This window comes from Pelodiscus sinensis, chromosome 2, assembly GCF_052426305.1.
Source record: "Pelodiscus sinensis isolate ZL-2025 chromosome 2, ASM5242630v1, whole genome shotgun sequence".
NCBI lineage: Eukaryota > Metazoa > Chordata > Testudines > Trionychidae > Pelodiscus > Pelodiscus sinensis.
In genome coordinates this window covers 28,954,399-28,981,245 of record NC_143053.1, presented here as the reverse complement: position 1 = coordinate 28,981,245, position 26,847 = coordinate 28,954,399, and the positions used below count along the sequence as shown (strand labels likewise).

At 43.0% G+C, this 26,847-nt stretch overlaps 1 protein-coding gene across 2 annotated transcripts in view; it reads right to left on the bottom strand.

Moving 5' to 3' along the window:
- Positions 1–26,847, bottom strand: part of CSMD3 (CUB and Sushi multiple domains 3) — a 1,180,750-nt gene that overhangs the window by 110,587 nt on the left and 1,043,316 nt on the right. For both annotated transcript variants that reach the window (XM_075920204.2, XM_075920205.2), the window contains 2 exons: positions 26,553–26,747; positions 23,960–24,133 (listed from right to left, as the gene is read on the bottom strand). In XM_075920204.2, coding sequence (XP_075776319.2) covers positions 23,960–24,133; positions 26,553–26,747 — 369 coding nt within the window. The remainder of the gene's footprint in view (positions 1–23,959; positions 24,134–26,552; positions 26,748–26,847) is intronic.

Genomic DNA, 26,847 nt, shown 5'->3' with positions numbered 1-26,847 from the left:
GATTTAGAATTTTGTATTAAATAACAAAAAATTGCAAATGCTCATGTTCATTGTCAATACTGTAATGCCAGTATACCATTGAAGGAAATCTACATACCTTATGGGAAAAAAGAAATATTATCATTTTACAACTGGGTCAATCATCTGTCCTATCACAACGACCTCAGATAATGTAAAAAAGATCTTTTGTGAAGTTTCTTTTGCCCTCCTCTACACGGGGCACATCTTACATTCATGGATTTTCTCATCTGATGATTGCAAACTCCTTCCCACAGACACAACCTCTCTAAGCGCATCCCTTACTTGGTGCCAACTACCTTTCTAACTTCTTTATGGAGATGGATGGTGCACCACCAGCCTTAGTTATTTCACTTTCAAACCTCACTCTCACTTGGATAGATATTTGACAACAGTCGTAGGCAATAGTGAGAATGTCCATGAGGCAGAGGCCCCTGCAGTTAAACTAGATCATTATTCAATCACTCTACCTCTCAGGCATCAAATTCCAACTGAATGTTTCAGCCTGAATTAGACAACAGCATGGGGACTGCACATCCATGGACTCCCAAGACTTAAATTTTATTTCCTGGGAAGATTTCCTAGTAATTAAGAAAAAGAGTGCCAGAGGGGCTTCAAGGACATCTCATAGTGAATACCTTTCTCTATCCACACTCCTGTGACATCATCCTGAACAGTATCACTTACTGACCATGGAGGTCTTTTCCTGGGTCTCCACCTATCCATACTGAGAAGACCCTCCTCTTTCAAAGCTATAGGAGCCACAACACAACTGGTCAAATAGCAGGAGGTTGAGATCTTCAGTGTTTCCTAAATTCATGGTTGTGACAGCAAAGTTGTTTGCAAAATTCCTTGAAAGGACTGGGTACTTCTTCAAAGAACATCTTTTCTACCTCTGTGGAAATTCTGGTTATTTGTACAACAGTATGGGAAACAAGAAAGAAAAGTCCCCAGGTTTCTGTCCAGCAGGCAGGGAGGAAATATGTAACACAATCTAAGAAAAAGATATGGATAGTGGTAGGAAATACAAATTGAAGTTCTTTGATAAACTACATTTCTTTTGTCCATGCTGGGATCCTTTGCCTTAATTCCAAATCACAGGGAAAATGCTATGTTTTGTAAAATGTATAAGTGATCACACTTACAATCAAGTGGATCACACACTTATATGGGTCATCAATACTTTTAGGAACAGCTCTTCTATAGTTACTGACAGAGACACTGGCAATGGAGAGCGGGTTACTCTTTTGAATATAAAATAATAACAACAACCATCTTCATTTATTCTAGTTTCTGGTTACTCTGGTAAACTACCATGCCTCAAGTTAAGGCATTCTGCTGGAACTTTTCCTATCATATCTGAGTTCAAGTATATGGAATAGGCTGTCTACCCTTAAGTGGGTTATATTATGGCACCAGAGGCATCTGTAGCTACTTAAGTGATTCCCACTTCAGGGTTACCAGACAGAGACTCAACATGAAGAAGGCCTTGGTTGTTGGGTCAGGTATAAAAGGTAGGATGGGTGAAACAAGCAAAAGATTTACATCAAGGGAAGTCTATGAAATGTTTTGGGCCTTTAGGAATTTGAGGAAACTGTAACAATCCTCCCAGGAGGAAAAGAACTCAAAGACATTGGTACCCTATAGGCCTTAACTGCAGTCCAAAGTGAAAAGTCGACATCAGGTGTAATATTGATTTACTAGGCCTTACCTAGTGTACCTTTGTTTTCAATAGGGGTTAACTCGCCTTTTTTCTTCTTCTTCAGCTTTATGCCAGCAAGCAGAAGTGTCAGATGCTTTTTGGTCTTCAGGAAGTTGTGACCTCAAGATAACTGACATTTCCCAGATGGTTGAACTATTAAACTGAGACATTTCTTTAGGTGACAAATCCAAGGAAGAGGTGGGGGCAGGGTTGAGAAGCGGTGGAGAAGAAGTGGGGCAGAGACAGAGCCAGGGGTGGAGAAGGCATTGCCCCAGCTCTCCCTGAGTGGTGCAGGGTGGAGTCATGTGGGGAACAGTCATGTGGGTGGTGACCCCTCCCTCCCCCGCTTCCTTCCTAACCAATCGTCCCTGTCCCCAGGACCACATGGTATTCACACAAGAATTCAAAAAAACCTTAATTGTCAAACTGCAAAATTACAAATTGTAGTTTGTAACTATTGCTTTAATCAGCCGCCAGACCAGATGCCTGCAGGATAGATAACATAATAGCATTTTTTTAAAAGGCTCCACAGATGATTCTGGCAATTACAGGCTAGAGAACCTAACTTCAGTACTAGGCAAATTGGTTGAAACTATAGTAAAAAAGAGAATTTATCACACATAGGGACTTCATCCACAGTATTATTATTTTGTGGATACTGGATTATGTAAAGCAGCTATTTTAATAGCTTTTCACACCGTATGATTTCATTGGTTTCACCATCATCATTACTACCACCATCAGTAAAGTTTTGGCTTACCTAGCTATCTATGCCTCATTATCTCTTCCACTATTTTTAACTATGAAAAAGTTCTTCATCTACTATTATAATCTTTTTCCATAATAAACATATCTTAAAAATTATGTTATAAGCTATTGTAGATTCGATTACATTCAACTGACTACTTTAATCTAATTGCTGGTCTTTTTGTTTTCCCTGCTTAAATTGAATGTCTTCATTATTTTTGGCAGATTTATTTTTGTTGAAACTTTCCTGTGCCTTGAATGATTTATTAGCCATGGCCTGAAGTTGTCCCCTTTAAAAAAATCACCTACAGTTTTGTTTTTTTGTTTTTTTTAACTTAGAGGAAGAGATTACTTGTATTACAGATACCATGGCCTGGTAACTGAGTAAATGCTGATATTTTTACTGTGCCTACTATAACTGAATTAGTTCTGATTGGTGCCTCATCTAAATGCATACTCCTCTATTACTAGAGAGCTATTTGGGACATATGTTTCAACGTTTCTTCTTGATCAAGCTATCCTTCGTTCCTACATTTCAATTTATATGGCTATTTAGTTGTTTACCATCCACCACATGCTGGGTTTTTTTAGATGTTGCTGAATTTTTTGTATCTCAATATTAACTTACATTTTGAGGACTAAACAATCCTTTTGTCCCAGCTGCTGCCAGTGCTGATGCTGCTAATGGAGAGTTGCAGCAGGGCTTGCAATTTCCTCATCCGCTTATTGTTATCAAGAAGCCTACATATTATATAAGCACTTAATCTAATGCTTATTTTCAGTGTGTTTTGTGTTAAATGTTGTGACAGGATAAGATAACTCTTTAAGGGCATGTCTACATGGCAGGGCTAAAGCTGAAATAAGCTATGCAACTTGAGCTAGATCAATTGTGTAGCTTAAGTTGAAATAGCTTATTTAGACTTTGGCACTGTCTACACAGCAGGAAGTCCGAGAAAGAGCACTTTCCCTCCGACTTCCCTTGCTCCTTGCAAAATGAGGGCTACAGGAGTCAGAGTCTTCCAGCTCAACATTATTTTGACATTATGATGAAATAATTGCTTGTAGTGTAGATGCGGACTATGTTATTTCAGAATAATGTCAGTTATTCTGAAAAAACACTTCTATGTAGATGTACCCTAAAAGAGAGGTTCAAGCTTAGCTCTGCACTGCTGCTTGTTTCTACATGGAACAGAGGTATATGGGGTTGATTATTCCCAGGCCATATGGGAACTGAAAGCCCTATAGCAAGCCCTATGTTGGGGAACACAGGGAAAGAGATAAGAGAGATCCCTTTTGTCAGGATGGTGACAGGCCCCTATGGAGTAAGAGCTGCTCAAAAGCTTCCCCGGTTAGGGAACATGCAGAGAGAAAGGCCATCAAAGAGCTGTTCAGTGAGAAGATGGAGGAAGGAGTCAGATCGGTTGAGGACAGTATCTAAAAAAAGCATAGATAGAAAACATTTCCTCTATAAATTAAAAACTATTTGTATTCTACTCTATTCAGAATCTTATATTGTACTATACATGTGCCTTCCAGAAATGTAGCAAATGATGGGACTAACATATTTGTGTGAGTCTTCATTAAAGCAGACCCCGCAAGGGCTCCTGGGCTTTATCAGTTTCACTGTCATTGAAAAAAATCCAATTAGGAGTGAGAAGATGGGCTGAGGCAATAACTCCTGCCAACAAGCATAAACAAAAAATATCTTTAAAGCAGTCCATCTTGAAAGATACACTGTGTTTTAAAGAGAAGTTTCCTACTTCTCCCCTCCTTTTATTGTATTTGTTTTTGTATCTATGTTTTCTAAAGGCAAACATTAGAAAAAAAGAAGTGTTCCTAGTTTATATTTTTATAGTTAATGTGGTGATTTCATGTGGAAAGGATGACACTAAACAGAGAGGTTTTCTTATCAGAGATTGGGCTACATTTTGCTCACCTATATCTATAGCAAATTCTGAGACCATTCAGGCTACTGGGGAAGGGGGGGGGGGAAGGAATCTATTTATCTCCCCATGACCTTTTTGCATGAATGTCCAAGATACATTTTTTTTAAAATGGCTAGTCATACTCATATTCCTGCATAACAAACTGAATACTGTTTTCTCTTGAATGTCTGATTTGGTGTACAGGGAAGTCTGGAAAGAGAACAGTGTTAGACATATTAAAGAGGAGGGAAGTAAGACTCAATTTTGAAGACTCTTCAGGATATCAGTAAAACATTGAGGAATTTTACTGTGAATTCTGCAGTGTTACATAGATAATGAATGTATCTGAAAAATTATACTCGATAAAACTGTAGTAATTGCACCATTAGCCTTTCTGCAGAACTTGAGAAGGATATTAATCTGTTTCTCGTTGTATTAATAACTTCAATCCTACTCTTCAAATCTCTATAAAATATGTAATACTAGAAGACTTACCCAGCGTTGCTCAGGTCTTTCAGGACAGGGGTCTGGTAGTATGAGAGTGCAAGAGGCAGAGTAGGGGATTGAGTGTGTGTGTGGGGAGAGGGGAATTCAGGGCAGGGGGTTGGGAGGTGTGGGAATCACAGGGAAGAGGGCATGCAGGTTTCAGGGCATGGGGTGGAGCCTCAGGACGGGGTTCAGGGAAGGAGGCTGGAAGATTTATGGGGGGCTCACTGGGACCTCTTGCAGCAGCAAGGACAGCACTGCAGCTGCTGCTCCCCCCAGCTCCTTCGGGGGGGGGCAGACTTTGGTGCATAGCTCCAGATGCCAGCTCTTGGGGAGGGGTGGAGCTGTGGCATACAGCACCAGCCACCAGCTCCTCCAAGAGGAGGCCATGGCTGCATAGCCTGTCCCCAGCCATTTCTATAGCTGGCGGGACAGTTCTGGTCTTGGTACAGTAATTCCTCATTTAACACTATAGATATGTTTCAGAAAATGATTGTGTTAAGTGAAAACATGTTATGCGGGTCAATTTTCCCATTGAAAATAAAGGAAAAGGTGGGGGTTGTGTTTCAAGCGGTGGTGTCTGTTGGGACCGGGACATAAGGCTGGGGGAGAAAGGGTTACAGCAGGGAGGGGAGGTGTTTGGCTTTGGGGAAGGGAAGGAGAGTAGAAGGGAGGAGGATTGGGTTGGGAGTATGCCCCTGTGACTGATCTGCTGGGACCCACACTATGTCCAGCAAGGAGGAGTCAGTGGAGAATGGCGTGGCGAGTGGCGAACCCTCCACCGCTTTGCAGGGAGGCGGGGGAATCCCCGCGCAGCCGCTGGCAATGGGCCAGCTGGGGAAATCATGTTATTCTGGGGATGGTTGTGTAATTCAAAAAATGTCCCCTAAAAAAAAAATCATGCTATCGTGAAAACATGTTAAGCGGGCATGTGTTAAATGAGGAATTACTGTAGTTCCTAGAGGAGGTGGGGCATGCAGGCTGTCCTGGCCCTGGCAGGTCCTGGGGGTGCAGGGTTGCATGGCCCAGCCTAGACAGCCCTGGCCCTAGCAAATCTTGAGGCGTGGGGTGCAGCTGCATGCACTGGGGCCAACGGCTGGGGGAAAGTAGTTTGGGGCAGGAGGGCTGTGATGGGGTGGACTAATCCCCTAGAGGAGACTAGAAGCTTGCAACATCCCATCCCAGCGAGAGGAGCAGTAAAGAGGTCCTCCAGGCAGAACAGAGTGGCTGTCTCTGTGGCAGCCAATTAGGACCCAGCAGACCTGCATAAAATAACTTGCTGGGCTAGGGCCTGGAAGTTCCTCACAGGAGATTGACCTAGGCAGGTATATACACTGACTGGGAGACTAGCAGTACTACGGACAGCTCTGAGTGTGAGCTAAACTTAGACCAAGGTAAGGCCCAGATCCAGTGACTGAAGTTTGGCTACAAGACTACTACAAGAACCGTCAGCACCGTGGACAGAACTAGTCAGATCCTAGCCTGAGAACCTTGAAAATGACCAGGCAGAGACCTTACACGGCACCCCTTTGCCACAGAGGGATGCTCAGAAGTGAGGGGACCATGTTACACTGGTACCAGGAGTGGGGTGTCGAGCCACCCCTGTATTCAAGGGGTAATGGATGAGCTGGTGAGGTTGCTGGCCCAGCAGTAGCATAGCAATGCAGAGGCACAGAGGACCCTGCAGGAAGCTCAGCAAGAGGCTCAGCAAGTGGCCCTAGAGCAACAGAATATACTCCTGTAGATGCTCCAGCTCCAGCAACACAGGCAACAACTAGAACACCAGTGTTATGAGGCAGTACTCCAATGACTGGTGATCCCAGTTCCTGCTAATTCAGTAAACTTAGAACTTGGGATACCATTAGCCAAGCTTGGGCTGCACGATGATCCGGAAGCTTACCTAGTAACCTTTGAGCATGGTTGGGATCACCACCTGGATCGCTCGCCTGGCACCATTCTTCTCTGGGAAAGCTCCGACAGCTTATTGAGCGTTGGACAATGGGGCTCCGGCCGACTATGGAACAGTGAATGTGGCCATACTGGATCACTTGGGAGTATGCCTCAGAACATATTAACATTGGTTCCATACCAAACCTTTTCCTGCTGGTGCCTTGCCCCAACGCCTCAAGGACTGGGCCTCCTGTTGGCTACAGCCTGAGAGCCACACTGCCTGTGAGATCATGGACTCCATAGTTGAGGAGCAATACCTGGTGTTTTTGCCCATGCCAGTTCAGACCTGGGTGTGATGGCATAACCCGGACTCACTGGCTGCCACAATCCAGACTACCGAAGATTTTCTTCTAGCGACTGGGCCTAGTATGCCTACCCGGTTTTGGCCTGAGAACTGGTGTGTCCAAGGCACTGAAGACCCAGCCTCAGTAAGGAAACAGGTGCCCAAAAGACTCAAAACTGACAAGAAATGAAGTCCCCTGAAAGGTCACTCATGAACATTGTGCCCCACAAGGGACTCCTTCCCCCAGGTCATCATTGAGTCACAGCCCAGATGACCTAAGGGGACCATTGGTATGTTTCTGCTTTGGGAAGCCTGGACATTTCAGTTGCTCCTGCCCCATTATGGAGTGTAACTTTTTAGATTGTGGGGTTGCCAAAATGTGTAGTGGGTTTGATGTGGAGCCTGACTAGAGGCAAAAAGCCTTTGTGTTTCAACTCACTGTGGGGGGATGCACAATGCCTGGGCTGGTAGATTCTGGGTGCTCCCAAACCCTGATTCGGGAGTCAGTGCTGGACCTCCAGTATGACCTTCCAGTATGACCACCCAATAAAAGTGACCTGTGTTCATGGAGATGTGCACCTCTATCCCACAGCATGGGTCCAACTGAAGGTAAAGGACTACAAGGCAAAGATTTGGGTTGGCATAGCCAAACGCCTTCCCTGGAAGGTTATAATTGGTAGAGACTGGCAACAGTTTCCCTTGTTGCTCCTTCCACCAACCTGACTCTCCACCCCAGAGGAACCAGCACCCAGACATTAGAGGAGCTATTTCCCATAGTGAACTCAGACCTTTGGGAAAGACCTGCTTCCCCTCAGAAGGTGGGGAAATCCCATCAGCAGCATTGGAAAGAGGGTAAAGCATGGAGCCAAACTCATCTGATGGGAGAAACTGAGCCAGAAGAGGAGTCTGAGCAAGGAGATGATGCCCCCTCCAAAGGAGGAGATACACCCTCTGACTTAGGGCAACCTTTGCATGAGGTTCCTCCCCCCAAGGTAGATTTGGAATATTTAACCAGCTCATACGATTTTTGTCAGAGGACAAAAAGAAGATAAAACCCTGAGGGAAGCATATTCCCGGATCTCAGTCATTGACAGGGTAGTTGCTCAGGAGGCTCCAGCCTCCCAATTCCCCCACTTTGAGCTCAGGAAAGACCTGCTCTATTGAGCGGACCCAAACACAGGAGAAATCAGCTATCAATTCCTGGTGCCGTGGGAGGCCCAAAGCACGGTTCTGCATTTGGCCCATTCAATCCCATCTGCTGGCCATCTGAGACGGGAGAAAACCTTAGGCCACTTATTGGCTCAATTTTTCTGGCCTGGCATCTATAAAGAGGCTGCTGATTTCTGCCCATCATGTCCAGACTGTCAGCTAGTAGCATTGAAGGGTTCCGGGTGAGCTCCCATGATACCCTTCAAAAGGATAGGGGTCGATGTTGTGGGTCCCCTAGAGAAAAGTTCCCAGGCCACCAGCACATATTGGTCATTGTAACCTACACTGTGTGCTTCCCAGAGGCAATCCCCTTGTGCTCAATAAGGGCATGAACTGTGGCCACTGAGCTGGTACACCTTTTCTCCTGGGTGGGCCTTCCTACAGAAATCCTGACAGACCAGGGGACACATTTTATGTCACAACTCCTAAAAGAGGTCTGGACCCTCCTTAAAGTAAAACCTCTTTGAACCTTTGTTTACCATCCTCAAACAGATGGCCTGGTAGAGAGGTTTAATAGGACCCTAAAGAATATGTTAAAGAAATTTGTGAATACTGACCCTTGTAATTGGGACCAGTTGCTGCCTTACTTGATATTTGCAGTGCGGGAGGTACCCCAGGCCTCAACAGTCTTTTTGCCCTTTGAGTTGTTATATGGATGATGACCTTGAGGGATACTGGACTTGCTCAAAGAGACCTGGGAAGAGCAAGCCTCTCAGTCCCAAAATGTAATCCAGTACATAGTAAGGATGCATGAGCAACTGAGTCAGGTGACAGGTTTGCTCGAGAAAACTTAGAGAAAGCCCAGCAAACCTATACCAGCCATTATAATAAAGGAGCCTGGGAAAGGGTCTATCAACAAGGAGACTGAGTCTTGATGGAGCTCTGAGAGTAAACTCTTAGCCAAATGGCAGGGCCCTTATGAAGTTATATGGCAGGTAGGAGCAGTGGACTGTAAAATCCATTGTCTTGATAAGAAATAGGGGAAACAAATTTTTCACGTCAATCTACTAAAACCCTGGAAAGCACAAGAGACTCTGTTCATAGACCTCCAGGAAGTACCAGAGGACTTAGGCATCAAGGTGCAAACCCCAGCAGGCCCGGCAGACGTACCAGTTGCCAACTGTCGACCTCAATGGTTGCAATTGAAAGCCAGGAACCTGTTGGAGCATTTCAACAATCTCTTTTACTCATGACCAGGTTGAACCCACATGGTGGCACACCAGATCCGAACCTCCCAGACAACTAAGCCCCAACATAAGACATACAGAGTCCCTGAAAAAATCTGGGGGGCCTTTGAGCAAGAGGTTCATGCCATATTACACTTGGGGTTTATTGAAGAATCCCAAAGCCCTTCATGCAGTCTGGTAGTCCTGGTATCTAAACCCAATGGCACCATCCATTTCTGTGTGGATTTCAGAGCATTGAATGACACCTCACAGTTTGACGCTTATCCCATGCCCCGTGTGGATGAACCCTTGGACAGGCTTGGGAAAGCATGGTACATCACCACATTGGACCTAACTAAAGGCTACTGGCAAATACCACTGATGAAGGACTCCAGAGAGAAAACAACATTCCCCACCCCTCTATGGCTCTTCCAATTTGTAACTATGCCTTTTGGGCTCCATGGGGCATCCGCCACTTTCCAGCGCCTAATGGACCAGGTGCTGCGACATTGTGGCCTACTTAGATCTCGTAATAGACTATAGTGAGGACTGGAAATCACATTTGATCTCTATGGCATCTGTCCTGCAAGCTCTGAGGTAAGCAAGGCTCACAGCAAACCCTAAGAAATGAAAATTTGGGATGCAAAAGACCAGATATTTGGGATATCTAGTAGGGTATGGAAAGATACAACTACTAAAAAATGAAACTGAAGCCCTAAACAAAACCCCAGTTCCACTGATGGAAAAGTAAGTGTGGGCCTTCTTGGGGCTGGCCAGTTACTATTGCTGGTTTATTCCCAACTTTGCAACTCTGGCAGCCACACTGTCGGACCTAACCATAGCCTCGGCCCCAAGTACAATAGTTTGGACGCCGGATTGCCAAAAGGCATTCAAAAATATAAAGACATTTTGGGGAGGCAACCAGTACTTCAATGCCCTGATTTTTCTTTGCCATTTATTTTACATACAGACACTTCCACAGTAGGCTTAGGGGCTGTATTCTCCCAGAACTTCCAGGGAGTAGAGCACCCCATCCTTTATTTGAGAAAAAAATTACACCCACGGGAGACCAGGTACTCTACCATAGAGTGAGAATGTTTAGCCATCCACTGGGCAGTGGAAGCCTTATGCTATTACCTATTAGGAGCTCATTCCAGCTCATTACAGATCATGCACATTTTAAATGGCTGTAAGAAATGAGGGAAACTAATCCCTGGATTATGCGGTGGTACCTAGCATTACAACCTTATGCCTTCACAGTTGGACATTACCCAGGGTCCCAACATGGCAATGCAGATTTCTTCTCCTGGGCAGGTGCAACTGTTGATTTTGGGGAAAACTACTGACCAAAACTTTTCCCTGGGGGGAGGCAGGAGTGTGATGGGGTGGAATAAGCCCTGATGCCCCTTAGAGGAGACTAGAAGCCTTGCCATACCCCATCCCAGTGAGAGGAGCAGTAAAGAAGTCCTCCAGGCAGAATAGAGTGGCTGTCTCTGTGGCAGCCAATCAGGACCCAGCAGACCTGCATAAAATAACCTGCTGGGCTAGGGCCTGGCAGTTCCTCACAGGAGCTCGACAGTTATGTACACTGACTGGGAGACCAGCAGCACTATGAACGGCTCTGAGTGTGAGCTGAACTTAGACCTGGGTAAGGCCCAGATTCAATGACTGAAGTCTGGCCACACGCCTACTACAAGAACCAACAGCACCGTGGACAGGGCTAGTCAGATCATAGCCTGTGAACCTTGAAGATGACCAGGCAGAGACCTTATACGGCACCCCTTTGCCACAGAGGGACACTCATAAGCAGGTGGACCCCGTTACAGGGTTCCTTACCCATGGCCAATGGCTAGTGGTATGAAGAGCTCTGGTCCTAGCTGGCCACTTTCCTCCTGGTGATCACTCTGCAGTATAACAGTCCTTGATGCTTGCCTTCCCCCAGTGGTCACTGCAGAGCATAACTGATCCTGCTGTCAGGCCCTTCCCTTTCTATGTTATGAAAACTAATCGGATTCCAGGTACATTATGATTTCCTGGAACAACCAAACCATGACCTTGGTTTAAATTAGGATAAGTGACAGCTCATAACAAATTTGGTGGTACTAGCTCTTACTGTTTAGGAGGAGCTCTTAAACAAATGGATGGATGGATGGATGGATGGATGGATGGATGGATGGATGGATGGATGGACTCATAGACAAACAGATGCACAAACTCTCTAAAATATATATAGATTTCAAATAAAAATACTTTCCTGTGATTTTGCCAAGCTGACTCTATGTTCTGCTATTGTCATTGATATTTTCTAGTTCTTAGTTTTGAATGGTTAATAACTAAAGCTGAAAGTTAGCCATGGAGTTCACAGAAATCATGACTTTTCAGGACCTCCAGGACTTCTGTAGCCACTGTGACTGGTCTGGGAGCTTCCAGAAAAGCTCAGGCAGTCCTTGGGCCAACCACATTATCTGCTGCTGGGACAGCCTTGGGCTACTGTGCCTCCCTCACCAGTAGCACCAGAAGTCTGGGTGTGGGAGTGTATAGGTGGTTGGGCACAGGGGGTGAGGGCTGGGGTGGTTCTTACCTTAGGGATTCTCTCTAGAAACAGTGAAATGTCCCTCCCTCTGCTACTAGCTCTGTGCACAGCCTCTGCCCATAGATATGGCCTCCCTCTCCCAAAAGCTACCATTGACTATGGTTCCCAGCTAATGGGAGTTTGGAGCTAGCACCTGGGCGGAGGTAGTAACTGACTTAAGGAAGGGATATGATATTGCTTCTGTGGATCCAGACACGGATCCTGACAACCTTGCCAATCCCCCCTTTCCCACTTCCCAGCACCAAGGTGGGATCCAGGTTGAGTTTTAATGCTTTGCTCCTCAGCCCTCCACCCCCTGTATCCACAGTACACCCTGGGCTACATGCCCACAGAATTTAGTCAGAGATCTTCATTACAAGTCATGAATAGGTCACAGGCCTTTAATTATTTGTAATGCCCTTTACCTGTCTAAAAAAATCTATAAATAAAACATAGCCTTTTTAATGGCTTGTATTTTTTTTAAAAATATTATCATCTCCCCCACAAGTTAAAAAGGTAATCATTTTCTCAGATAATGCTAAAACTCATCTTCACTTAAAACACATGAAAAAAATGCATTCTTCAGCTTTTAAAGACTTGGTTATTTTTTGCTAGTAAACTATGGCTTAACAGAAATTAAAAAATTATATTTTCTTAGAATTTGCTGATACTAGTGAATTTTATCTTCATTGGCTACAGAAATAAGTATTTGAAATAGACATAGAAGGGAAAATCATTTTTGTTGCCATGGATTCATTTTTGTTTTTGCCAGTTGATTATCTCTACCTCACTTTACTAGGATTCATTATTCAAAAAGAGGAATATATAGTTCTACTCAGAGATGTAGCCAATGATTTTAGTTTGGTGTTCAGTTATTGTGTGATATTATGATTAACATGTTATACAATCAGTGTATGTTAAATGAAGTGATAGATAGATAGATAGATAGATAGATAGATAGATAGATAGATAGATAGATAGATAGATAGATAGATAGATAGATAGATAGATAATACACATTTTAAAGAAGTATGGATGAAATTATTTAAAGTAAAAAATTATATGCATTTAAATGAACATCACTTTTTTTTTTACTTTTATATTACTCATGATCAAATACTGTGTTTGAAAATTATTTTTAAATGATTTGATGTCCTTCACCTATAGATATTGCTTTATCTCCATAACTACAGAGAATACCAGTGGCAGAAAAAGGTCTTAAGGAGTTAAATAAACTGAAATACAGCAATCATTTCCTCCATAAAAAATTTTACTTTATTCCATAAGAAACAAATACAACTAATTATTTCATTCTCCTGGTTATAAACAGCATATTCGATAGAAACATCTCTTTCTAATACTTCTAAATGTGTCTCCAATATTAATCATAGAGCTTTTCCCCTACATAATATGATTTCACTTTTTTGGTATTGAAGGAATCCAGTAAAATAGTGAGAGGCACTCTAAACTGCTAGATACAGTGGTCACAGTTTTATCCCTGTCACTTTAGCAATTTGAAGCGTGTTTTTCATATCTTATTAACATAAAACTTGCAAAACATTTCTTTTATTACAGAGACCTTCATACTAGAATTGCTTGAGGTACTTTTCTAAATATTTTGGAGCACTGTTCTTAAAAGTGCTCTTTTATGCCACCCACGTTAAGCCAGACTCACTTATCCCTCCTTACTGAATAATTTAAATTTAACACTGCAAAAGAAAAAAAAGAATGTTTGTGAGCAAACATACTAATTAACAAAGTGAATTTCCAACACACAAAACACGAGTTTATCCACCTTCCATAAAACAAACAAACAAACAAATAAATAAATTTCAAAGAGGAAACTGATCTGGTACTTATTTATAATACTAGAATCATTTCCCATGACCTAATTATGTTTTATGAAAAAACTAACAAATGCCACTAACTCTTCAATTCTGCCCCAGCTCCCTAAAGTTTTCCCCTAGCTTTTCCTCAAGAAAAACACTATTATTCCCCTCTCCCCCCCTCCCCCAATCCAGTGGCTTGATTACTTGATCACAGGTTAGGGAACCAGATAAGCATGGGCTCAAATCCACCCATATTCAGCAAGCCATGTGCATAAGCTATATTAGCTTCCATGGAAGCTTTGCTGAATAGGAATGTTATACTGAATTGGTAAACAACCACCAATCTGATCTGGCAATGATTTGGCACAAGTTTAAAGCACTATGCAGAAGGCCATGCAATGGATAAATTAGTCCAACCTTTCTTTCTCCCTTCTTTCCATATTCCCAACACAGTCATTTCTGTCTCCACCTCAACCAGTTTACTCACTCACCTCTTTCCCTTCCACAGTGTATTAGCCACTCCCTCTTGCTTTCCCTCCCACTACGTTCTCAATTTCACAAAGTTTAAGTCCAAGTCTTCTAAAATATCTACTAGTTAGACCTTCTCTGTATTACAGACAACTAAAAGTCACTCCTCTGTATCAGGAGTGGGTACCTTCTGAGGCACCAACAGAATGCAGCTCATAAGAATTTAGTTGCTGCTGGGTAGCCAGATGGTTTGTTTACCTCACATGTTGATGGAGTGAGTCAGTGCTGTGAGGTGGTCCACTTGCAGCTCCCAGTAGCTGCAGTTCACCATTCCTGGCCAATGGGAGCTGCAGGAAGCAGTGTAGGTAGGGCCACTGCTTTCTGCAGCTTCCTTTGGCTGGGAAGGGTGAACCACAATCACAGGGAACTGTGGGTCTCTGTGCCTGAACATGTGCAGGTAAACAAACTAGCAGGAACCCTGATGGACCCTGTGTGGCTCATAGGCTGGAGGTTCCCTAGCCCTGCCCTACATTGAGCTCAATGCCTTTAGTGAACTAAAACATTTCAATGCACAGGAGATGAAGCTGTTGCATGTCACAGTCAACCAACATACACAAAAGCCTATGCAAAGGAAGTGTGGATTAGCATATTGCCATGCTTCATTTGAATACTTAATTAGGGGCCGTTTTTGCGCTAGAGGCTTTTGCGCAAAAAGGAGTTGTGTAGATGGCTCCTTTTTTGCGCAAAATCCCCCTCTTGTGCAAGAGATGTTCTTCCTGAAAAAATGAGGAAGAATGGCTCTTGAGCAAGAGGGGGGTTTTGCATAAAAAGGAGACGTCTACACAGCTCCTTTTTGAGCAAAAGCCTCTTGCGCAAAAATGGCCCCTAATTAATTATGCAAATGAAAGTGTGACAATATGCTAATCCATACTTCATTTGCATAGGCTTTTGCGCTAGAGAGGTACAGTGTAGCTGTAGCCTAGGAAAGAAGATTCTCTGTACCACCTCACAGCACTGACTCACTCCATCAAATGTTCCATTTCTGGCTGCGTAAAACCTCTGGGCTACGTCTACACTGGCCACAATTTCCGGAAAAGGGATGCAAATCAGGTAAGTCAGGATAGGGAATTTAAATAAACATGTCCGCCGCTTTTTTTCCGGCGTGGGGAAAAGCCGGAAAAAAAGCATCTAGATTGGCGCGATCCTCCGGAATAAAGCCCTTTTCCGGAAGATCTCTTATTCTTATTGAAAAGTCCACTTCACTATTTATTTTTCTCTTTTTGATCAACTCACGTTTCTGTCTTTCTACTATGTTCTGTCTTGTTTTGCCCATATCCATGACCATATTTGTACTCTTGGCCAACCTTCCCTTTATCTTTGTCTCTCTTTTTGCCTTCTGCCCATTCTGGAACTGTCATAGCTCGCAGTTTGTTTCCCTTTATTTTTTCCATACTTCCTAGAATTGACTATTTTCCCACCTTAATTAATCAAATCTCTGTCCTTCAATCAACTCTCAGCATCACAATGTCATCCATCAACACTAATGCAAATATAGAAGCTTGATAGGAAACCAACTTATCACAGGCTTTCAAAACAAACAAGTTTTCTCCCAAATAGTTGCAATGGAAAAAAGCAGACAGCAGGGCCACTGCTCTAATAACAAAGTTGAGTGAATGTTACTTGTCTTCATTTTATATATTTCTCTTATCATCAGATTCTGTTACTATTGGCATATTTTACAGCAAGGAGGAGAAACATTTTTTGGGTCAGTGGCCACACACAAGTGAAGAGCAGAGCAAAACAAACAAACAAACAAACAAACAAACAAACAAACCATACAACCCTCACTGATGTGGTCTCCCGCTGAGAAGGAGAAAGACACTCCTCATATTTCCCTCCCACACCAGAGCCTAGAGGGGCCCAGCCTGGTAGATTTTGTGTGCTCTAGCTCTGCAGTAGGGCAGCAGGGGGGCAGGAGATACAGCAAGGGAGAGGGTTGAGCCTTGGGGACCAGATCCAGACAAGCCAGGGGCCACATCCAGCTCTTGAGCCTGAGGTTCCCCACCCCTGCTTTACAATAACATTGTACCCAGCCTGACATTTTTATCAGTAAAATTTTGTCCCTCCTCCTCTGAAAAAGTACCATTGACATAATCAAATTTTTGAAAATATATATTTCAGAACATATTCTGCTGCTCATGTTACTCTGACTCAGCTATTTTTCAATTATTCTGTTTTGACACTGTTCTTTTCATATCCTTGTCAATAATGTGCATTAAAGTGTTGTCACTCTACAATAAGAAAGACAGGCTGCACCTCCCAAATCTAGGATTTTCACATCCAGCAACATCCATGGCCTGGAATAACAAGGGGTGTTCCTAGATGAGAGAGTCCTGGGGCACCAGAGGCAGCAGCTGGGATTCTGGTGCAGTCCCATGAGTCTGCTAGCAGCAGGGCCACAGCAGCCTAGGCCCTGGGCAAAGTGCAGTTGGGACTGTCTGCCTCCCAGTAGTGGGGCCGGGACCATAGCAGCCTAAGAGGGGAAGCCTGGCCTAGCCACATCAGCCTGAGAGGCAGCAGGGCTGCAGCAGCCCAAGAAGCAGTGGCAGCAAGATTGAGACTGCCTGCTGCCCTGCAGTGGGGCCAGGGCTGCAGCCATAGCAGCCCAAGAGGAGAAACCAGCCATGGCAGCCTAGCAGAATCAGTGTGGCCATGTGCCATCTGACAGCAGGATTGGGGCTGTGGCAGCTCAATCAGGCAACATGCCATTCGGCAGTGGGGCTGGGACTGGCTTGCAGACAGCTCAACTGGGCTGAAGAAAACAGCAGCGGGGAGTGGCAGCAAGCTGAGGGGTTGGTGTCAGTGGACCACCCATTGTCTGAAAAATTCCCTCATCTAGGACCGGTCAGGTCCCAAGGGTGCCTGACAAGAAAGGTCCAACCTGTACAACTCAGAGAAAAAAGTGTTACTGCATATTTTGCATATTTCATATAAGATTAATCACCTCCATTATCCTTTTCAAGTTTTCATTACAGATTGCACAACCTGTTAATATGTTCAAGCTCATTATTAGTTATCTCCTATGTTTCTACAGGCAAAAATTAACAAAAATAATTAAAATGGGACTTGAAATTCTTATTACTTCACTTGGCAAGAAATTGTTTTCCTTCAATTGATTAAAAAAGAATCTGTTTATGGTACTCTGCAAAAATAATAGCCCAAGCTTTTCTACGAAGTTAGCATTTTTTAGATTAATGATTTGCTCATAATAAAAAATGTTAGCATTTCTCCAAATCTATAATTGCTGTGACCTTCGCAAACATGTAGGTAATTGTGGAAGAAAAGTTCAGTAGATTTTGAATCTATACATGGTATGGTTATGTATGACTTTTAGTTTTTAAATATTCTGCTTTATCTCATCTTTTAACAAACATTCATTAAAAAACTGAACCTCTTTCTTCTCTGTCAAGCAGTTCACATGTTAAATTGAAGGGGAAACATAAATAAAAATAACACATTCCCACCACTATGAGTCAGCAAAAAATCTACTAAAGATTTATGGATAAATAGGTAACTCGTTTTCTCATCCATTAATCATTTGAAGCGTAGAGCTGAAGACTGATACGGGAAGAAAATCGGAGCTACAGAAACACAGCTAAGTCAAATAAAAAATAAAACAGTATACAAATATATCAGCAAACTAGATAAAATCAGTTCCTCTAATAGTATGCTGGACCAGACCATTAGGGTACGTCTAGATTACATGCCTCTAGGCATGTAAAATAGGTTACCTGACATACTCAATGAAGTGGGGATTTAAATATCCCTGGCTTCATTAAAATAAAAATGGCTACCATGCTGTGCCAGCTCAGCTGATCATCAGCTCAGCGCGTGAATCAAGACGTGGATCAGTCGACAAGGGAAACCTTTGTCGACCACTCCCTTATTCCTTGTGAAATGAGGTTTACAGGAGCAGTCGACAAAGGCGTCCCTTGTCGACCGATCTGCATCTTGACTCACATGCTGTGCTGACGATCAGCTGAGCTGGCACAGTGCGGCGGCCATTTTTATTTTAATGAAGCTAAGGATATTTAAATGTCGGGTAGCCTATTTACATGTCTCTGTCGGCAGAGGCATGTAATCTAAACGTACTCTTACTTACTACTTTGGGATATGTCTACACTAGCCCCCTAGTTCGAACTAGGGAGGCTAATGTAGGCATTCGAAGTTGCAAATGAAGCCCGGGATTTAATATCCTGGGCTTTATTTTCATGTTCCCATCTGGTTGCCATTTTTAAATTCCACTAGTCCGAAGTAACTGCCCGCGGCTACATGAAACGGTAATTCGAACTAAGTCATTCCATGAGGTGTAACTTTGAATGCCTACATTAGCCTCCCTAGTTTGAACTAGGAGGCTAGTGTAGACATGCCCTTGGATACTACAAGAATAATATATGACAATGAGACTGTAATGCTACATTGAAAAGTAAAAACGCTATCACATACTTTGACCTAGGGTTGCCAAACCATTAGGATTGCACTGGAGTCTTGTGGAATTGGCATCAATCACCTTGTGACTATTGAATGCAATCCTGGCGATTTTAATAGAATATTTTAAGAAAAGGACATTTTGTCATTTGGGGGATAAAGTCTCCCAGAATAGTTTCAGTCAGAGATGGGAAAAGAGTTACTCACCTTGTGCAGTAAAGAGAGTTCTCTGAGATGTGTGTTCCACTTTGGCTGCTGGTATGTCCTCGCACTGGCAATCAGAGATCTTTTCTAGCAGTGCTCTGCTGTGCCACGCATGCGCAGTAGTGTCCTTTCATGCCATTAATGTCTGTTGATTGCATTCACAGCACAGTGCCTACACTCCTTCTCTTACCTTGGATATAACCCCAAAGAGGCTCCAAAGTAGAGGTGGAAAGAGGGTAGTGGAGCACCCATGGGGACCCACATATTGAAGAATTCTCATTACTGTACAAGATGAGTAACTCTCTTTTTCTTCGAGTGCTGTCCCCATGGGTACACACTTTAGGTATTTGAAGAGCAGTGTCCATCTTGTGGAGGCAGGTTTTGGAGCTGTGGCTCAGAGACAGTGGAAAGAACAGCGTGTCCCACGGATGGATTTGAGATTATATCAGTTGTTAGAAAGTCAGATTTTCATGATTATCTTATGTATCAAGGGTTGAGTTGTGAATGCATACAGGACTGGGGCTTCCTATTTGAGGAGAAATGTGTCCCTTACAGATCCCTTCTCCATGCCTGCCCTGGAGCAAAACTGATAGCATTTGCGGTTGGACCAGGTGTGATGACTTGGATGTCGAATTGACCCTACTTGGAGAACACTTCTTCGAGAGCTTCTTGTGTCCAGTTCCCACTCATGTTAGTCTGAAAATAGTTGGCTTAGCTTGTCTTCCATAACACTGAGAGCTCCCAGTAGGTAGGTCGCTGTAGGGATAATCTTGGTGCCATATGCACTAGTTCCAAAGTTTCATCACCTTAGAATTGAACCGTGCTCCTCCCTGATGGTTGATGTAATACATGCATGATGTATTGTCTGTTAGTACGTGCATAACCTTGGGTTTTGATGTGTGGGAGAAAATGAAAGCATGCACACTGTACTGCTCTTAACTTTAGGAGGTTGATGTGATATCTGGTTTCTTGGTAAAACTATTTGCCCTGAGCAGTGTGGGAGTCCAGGTATGCTTCCCAACTAGGAGGGAGGCATCTGTATTTATAGTAATCATCAAGGAAGGTTATTGAAATGGGATGACTTCTAGCATGTTGTGCTACTATGTCCATTTCACTCAGTGGAGTGAGGCGAGGATGTGGTATGGTAGGCTGACTGTTTTGTGTAAGAAGTCCTTGAAAGGGATGTAAACAGTTGCCAGCCATGCTTGGAGAAACCTCATATGGAGTCTGGCTAGTCTCACAACATACATTGTGGCTGCCACAAGGCCAAGTATTTTGAGACAGCTGTGTCTGTTGTAAATGGTGAAGCTTGTACTGTGTTTATGAGGGTTGTGAGTGACTCAGACCTGTGCTTGGGCAGTGTTGCTCTGGCTGTGATGGAGTGTAGTTGAGCTCCTATAAATTCAAGGGTTGCAAAGCGGATTTTTGATATTTGATATGGAATTCGAGGCTGAGTACTAGAGCGATGGTTGTTTTGACCATCTTGTGAACCATATAGGATATGCCTTTGATAAGGAAGTCATCTAAGTAGCAAAAGATTATCACTCCTGTGCAGCAAAGGTATGCCACTACTACCACTAGGGTACTGAAGATAACTCTCGGTGCTGTTGATAAGCCAAATGGGAGAACCTGGTATTGGTAATGGTTGGTGCCTACCATAAAATATAGGAAACGTCTGCATTCTGGATGAATGGTTATGTGAAAGTAAACTTCTTGGAGGTTGAGGGATGAGAATCAATCTCCACAGTCTAACACTGGTAGGAAGACTGCTAACGTGACCATTTTGAACCTTTGATTCATTGCACACTTATTGAGTATTCTGAGATCTAGTATGGGCGTCCTTCTGCATGAGGAAGTAGTTTGAATAGAATCCTCTTCCTTGAGAGGTCAAAGGGCCTGGTTCTATGGCCCCGATTTGTAGCAGATATTGAACTTCTAGTTGTAGCAAGTTCTCATGAGAAGGGTCCCTGAAGAGGGAGAAAAGGTTGGTGGCAGGAATGCACATAAAAGGCGTGGAATAACCCAACCTGATGATCTCTAGAACCTACCAGTTGGATGTTATCTCGGTCCAACATTGGAAAAAGGACTGTAGCTGGTGGGTAAATTGAAGATTGGATGGCTTGTAGAAGTTGGTATAGTGGAGATGTTATTCAAGCCCTCGACCAAACCTTCAAATTTGCTGCTTGGATGTGGAAGGTTGGTTCATGGTAGGTTGTTGTTGATGCTGTGGTCTGTGCTTTTGTTGTCTCTGTCTTCATCTAAAATTACAGGCTCTGTGCGATTGTCTGTATGACTCCCGTGGTATTGAGTATGAGTTGTATCTCTGATGCTTGTTAGGTGGAATATACATCCCTAATGTTCTGAGGGTGGTACGTGAGTCCTTCATAGTGTGTAAAACCTGATCTGTTTTAGTAGCAAACAGGTGAGACTTGTTGAATGGGAGATCTTCTACTTTTAGTTGGAGTTTCTTTGGAGTACCCGAGGCTTGAAGCCACGAGGCCCTGTGCATTATGATTGCTGTAACAGAGCTATGTGCTGCAGCATCTACCATGTCCGGGGCTGCTTGGAGTTCCATGTGGGTGATATTGGGGTCCTCCTGCATTATAGATTGAAACTGGGGACATTTTTGCTCTGGGAGGAACTGCATATGGTACTGAAGCTTTGAGTAGTTAGTCTGATCATAATCCACCAGGAATGCTCAATAAATAGCCACCCGAAGTTGTAAGGTAGCTGAAGAATAAACCTTCCTGCCAAATATGTTGAGCCACTTATGGTCCTTGTCGTGGAGAATGGACTGGAATTGCAGATATTTGGGTCTGTGATATACAGCATCCACCAACAAGGAATTTGGACGCAGATGTGAGAAGATAAAGTCCATACCCTTGGTAGAGACAAAATATTTTCTATTGGCCCTTTTGTTTGTGGATGTAACTGAGACGGTTGTCTGCTGAATAGTGTCAACTGGATCAAGTATGGCTTCATCCATGGGGAGAGCTATCTTAGACAATGTGGACAGTTGTAAAATGCACAGAAGCCCATGTTGTTTCTTCTGTGCTTCTTGGAGATCTCTCTCCTGTGCATTGGCCACATGTTTGAATAACACCTGGAACTGCTTTAAGTCATCTGTAGAAGTTGGAGTTGAAGGGATGATTGCTTCATGAAGGAATGAAGATGAGTTGTGAGGAAGAGATCTATCATCCTCCTCAGACATAGGCTCCTCCTTTTCCAACAGTGGCTGTTCTGGGGAGATGTGCTTGGTGTCATAAGTCTGGCATGCAGTAGATTTGGCAGGTCTTTTCATGGGAGTTGAGGTTGCAGTGTGGTGACTCCTGTAAGCTGACTGGGTATCCCATGGGGGCCATTGACTCAGATATGGAGGCAATAGATATAGCCAGTGATGGCCCAACTAGCACAAATTGGGAGGCACATGGATGGACCGGGATGAGCACAACTCCCAGGGACAACGTCTTTGTGTTAGGGAGGAGTGCTGGGAGGAGAGTCTATTTTGTGCTCCTGTATCTGCCTAAATAAATGATATTGACAGTGCTGGGGATCCGGGGGAATAGATTGAGTGGGGGTTGATGCCAGTAAATGCACTGCCAACTGCACATCCACCTGGGTTTGTTCAATCAGTGCTGAGGTGTGCCTCAGTGCACTTCTGTGTGGTAACATTTTAGTAGGTGCCACAGGCAGTGCCATCAGCGTTAGAGTGTAGTATGTTGGCACAGTTACACTTTGGCTCTGCCTTCAGTGCCAATTTTGATGTAGTCTTCAGTGTGGTGTCAGGCAACAGCACCATCGATGCCAATGTCGATGTCAGAGCTGAGCACTTGTCAGTTCTGAATGTACACATTTGTGTGGTGTGCTACATTTTGCCGGTACAGTGCAGAGTTGCTGGGCTTATTGGCAGTGCAGGCTTTGGAAGAGCTTGGTGTGGGAGAAAGATATCTGGACAGAGATGTCCTGGCCTTTGCCTTCGCCTTGCCTGAAGAAGAGGATGGATGCTTCTTCTCTGAAATTGAAGTTTTTCCCTCTCTTTGGACTTCACTGAGGAGGGAGAGTCCTCTTGAGTTGGTTAAAGGGTGTTTTCATTCAAAAAAGTCTTCAGCTGATTTGCTCAGTTACATCTTGCCTGCACTGTGAGACTGGAACAGTGTGGGCACTTCCAAGAGAGATGACCTTCTCCCAAGCATTTTATACAGGAGGAGTGACCAGCCGAGGCAGGCTTTGTGTCTCTTCATGAGTCACACCTCTTGAATTCTGGTGAACCAAGCATATTGAAGTGGAGAGAGAATGGTGGAAACAATTTTTTAAGTTTTTTTTTTAAAGAAGAACAGGGAAGAAAGGTCCAAAAACTTGGAAAAGGGTGAAAACTGAGGAAATTCTCAAACTGTTTTGTTGTTTTATGTCAAAAGAGGGAGCTCTGACTGCTGCTGAGGAGAGTAGAGAAGGAACCGAGACATGCAATCAACGGACATTAATGGCGCAAAGGGACACTACTGTGAATGCGCAGCATGGCAGGGTGCTGCTAGAAAAAATATCTGATCTCTGGTGTGAAGCTGAACCAGCACCTCAAGTGGAGCACTTCTGGGGACAGCACCCAAAAAAGAACTCTATTTTGACCTTCACTGAAAAGAAAATGTTCATTTGATGCCATCTTTATAAAGTCAAAATAATAATAATTCCTGCCATGAGGAAGTACTGGACTTGATGACCTCTTGAGGTCCCTTCCAGTTCTAGTATTCTATGATAATCAAGAACAAAACATGCAAACTCATAAACCACTGAAATGGGGCTTTGAAATTATTCTACTACGTACAGAAGAGGCCTTTTTTTTTTACTTAGCTTCTGTGCTGATGCTTGCTAAAGAAAGTTTGCAAAAGAATACCAGCCAATATTACAATTTCCATACCTAAGCATCTGGTTTCAGTTCCACTCCAGAGTCCAGAAGATAAACATTCCCGTACAGTAGAGCCAACTAGCATGAATCCGGAATCACAAGTAAATATAGCTGTAGATCCATATGTGATTTGAGTTCCAATCTTATTCCCATTGGGAGGTACAGGAAGTTCTCCACAAGAAATAACTTTAAGAGAAAAGATACACCTTTTGTATTGAGCATCACACCAAAAATATTTAACACACATTTTGACTCATTAAAATAAACATTGGACAGTAGTCTATTCTGATCTGTGGGAAAAATGGTTACTGAAATCTGTGTGTAAAATAAAGCATATAAAATATCTTATACTTTCACTGTATATTATTTAAAAACTGATAGGAATATTTTAATTAACAAAAATATTGATATTTAATTACTTAGTTTTTGTGAATGAAATATACATGTTTCTATGCTCCCTTTGTTATTGCTCTTGCAAAACAGTATATTTAACTTTCTTTGAACAGAGTTTATTTTATTTAACTTGTATCTCATGCATCATTTTATAGCACATGCCTTAGCATTTATAAAATACAGATTCTCAGTACCGGATTAAGTATCTTCAATTAAACCATTATTTAAGTCACAATCCAGAGAATGTTCTAATTTACAAGAAGATTATTTTATTTTTAATAAAATAAAATAAATAGAAATGATGTCATTAGGAAACTTAATTTCATTTCTATCTCTAGAGGTATAGAGGCCTTAGCACAATACAGGAGGATGTGATTTTGCTGTTGATAGCACTGTAGGTAGCACTCCAAAGTGATGATGAATTAGTACTTTCTCTTTGGAAGAGTCAAAGCAAGAATTACATACAATATTTCAACACAGACATGGCATTTGGGAAGGGAAAAAACTCTCCACAAAAAGTTTGACTTTTCTAAGAAGATGAAAATAATTGTAATTATTTATTTTCAAGGGAGTTAAATATCTTAGATCAGTGTTCCTTAAACTGTGTTCCGTGGTACACCGGCGTGCTGTGAGGCAGTCGGAGGTTGCTGCAGAGAACAACAGAATTCAAAATGGTTGCCCTTAAAGGGGCAGTTATTTTTTTTCTCAATAATTTTCCCCTGATCCTTTTTCCCCCTGACCCCCCCCTTTTTTTTTGCTCAACAAAAGGGTGTTCCTTGGTGTTCCTCATAAAAAAAAATTATTGTTTCATGTTCCTTGGTCTTAAAAAGTTTAAGAAACACTGTCTTAGATTGTATTTTGGAGTCCATTATCTATTATTAGTTGTAGCTATGTTCCTTTCCATATAGTATTACTATAAATATTGTACATTGGCTAATCTGTAAATTTTGTTACAGTTTTATACATATATACAGCATGAACATTAATGTTAACACTCTTCTAAGTGGCAGTTATGTGGTGCTTTAGAAAGGAAAACACTGAAATACTGGTTGTGTAGTCCCTAGATAATAATATAAGTTCAAATCTTTCAAATACAAGGGCAAAAAGCACCTATTTAAAAATGACCTGATTCCCATAGGTGCCTATTTTTAGCCACACAAAACTAAATGTTTTAACTTCCTTTTTTAAAAGTACCTGTCTCCATTATACTTCCTCCATTATTCTTCCTGTTCACTGCTTCTTTCTCTTAATGCCAGGTGATGCCATTAGTATACTAGTTAGTGTTGGAGATGATACAGACCCTTGCCACCACAAGAAAGCTCCTGAAGAAAAATCCCTTCTCTTTTGTCCCAAATTATTGTGAAAGTTGTACCATGCGCCCAGTGCACCCAGTCAGCTATTTACATGCTTTTGGGGTCACTTATACAACTCTTGGCTCTAGGAGAAGAGAGTCCCTACTCTTCACTAAGTACAGAAGGCTGTTGTAAGGGGGGAGAATCTTTGGGCTCTGTACCTATGTTGGTGTAGCCCAAGGTCCAGTGTGTTTCAGCAGCAGCCCAGGGAACTACAAGCTGTGAACTACAAACTGTGGCATGTTGAGAGAACTTCTTGGTTCCTGTCAGGGAGTGCCCTCTGCCCCCAGCAAGGTCTCAGCAAGGACTGTGCTAGAAGCAGCACACAGGCTACATTCTGAGAGAAGGGGCTGCTGAACTGTTTTCCTGTTCTATATTTTTTTACAGGTAGGGCCTGAAAGGGCTACAGAGCACCCTGAGAGGAGTTTAAGTGACACAAAGGGAGAACCTGGACTTGGTTATTGTGGGATTTAGTTACTGTGGGAGTTGGAACATGTTGTAAGGGGGTTGCATGCTGAGAGGAGGGGCTGCTAAACTGTTTTCCTGTTCTATGTGCTTTTGCAGAATAAAGCCTGTTCCTGGTGGTTTGTCTGAGTGGGTCTGGTCTGAGGTACACGTGCGCGTATGCACACACACACACACACACACACACACACAAAATACACAACGCAGAGCACCCGAAGCAGCCTCAGGCCTAGCCTCCCACAGTGGTGTAAGAAGTCACAAGGCTTCCCCTATGTTGAATAACCTCACATTGGGTTAGCCAACAGGAGGGGATACACTTCTAACAGACACCTCCAGAGGACATTTGGTTGCGCATAACCCTATTACCATAAAGTTTACATACAACGTATACTCACTTTGGCAGTAAGGCCTCTCATTTCTCCAACTCCATGTTCCATTAGCAAGACACTCAATGGATGCTGGTCCTAAACCATAATAGCCTGGATCACAGCTAAAAACAACTTTTGTTTTGTACTCATAATGTGAGCCATTCACTATTCGCCATCTTCCATGTTCCAGGGTAAAGGAATTGATGCTTGGACATGTAACAACTGAACAAAACAACAGAGAATGCCATGAGACCAATATTTCTGGCTCAGGAAGTACAGGTTAAAAAGCATATGAAAGAGAGAATATTTGCTCTTATGAATT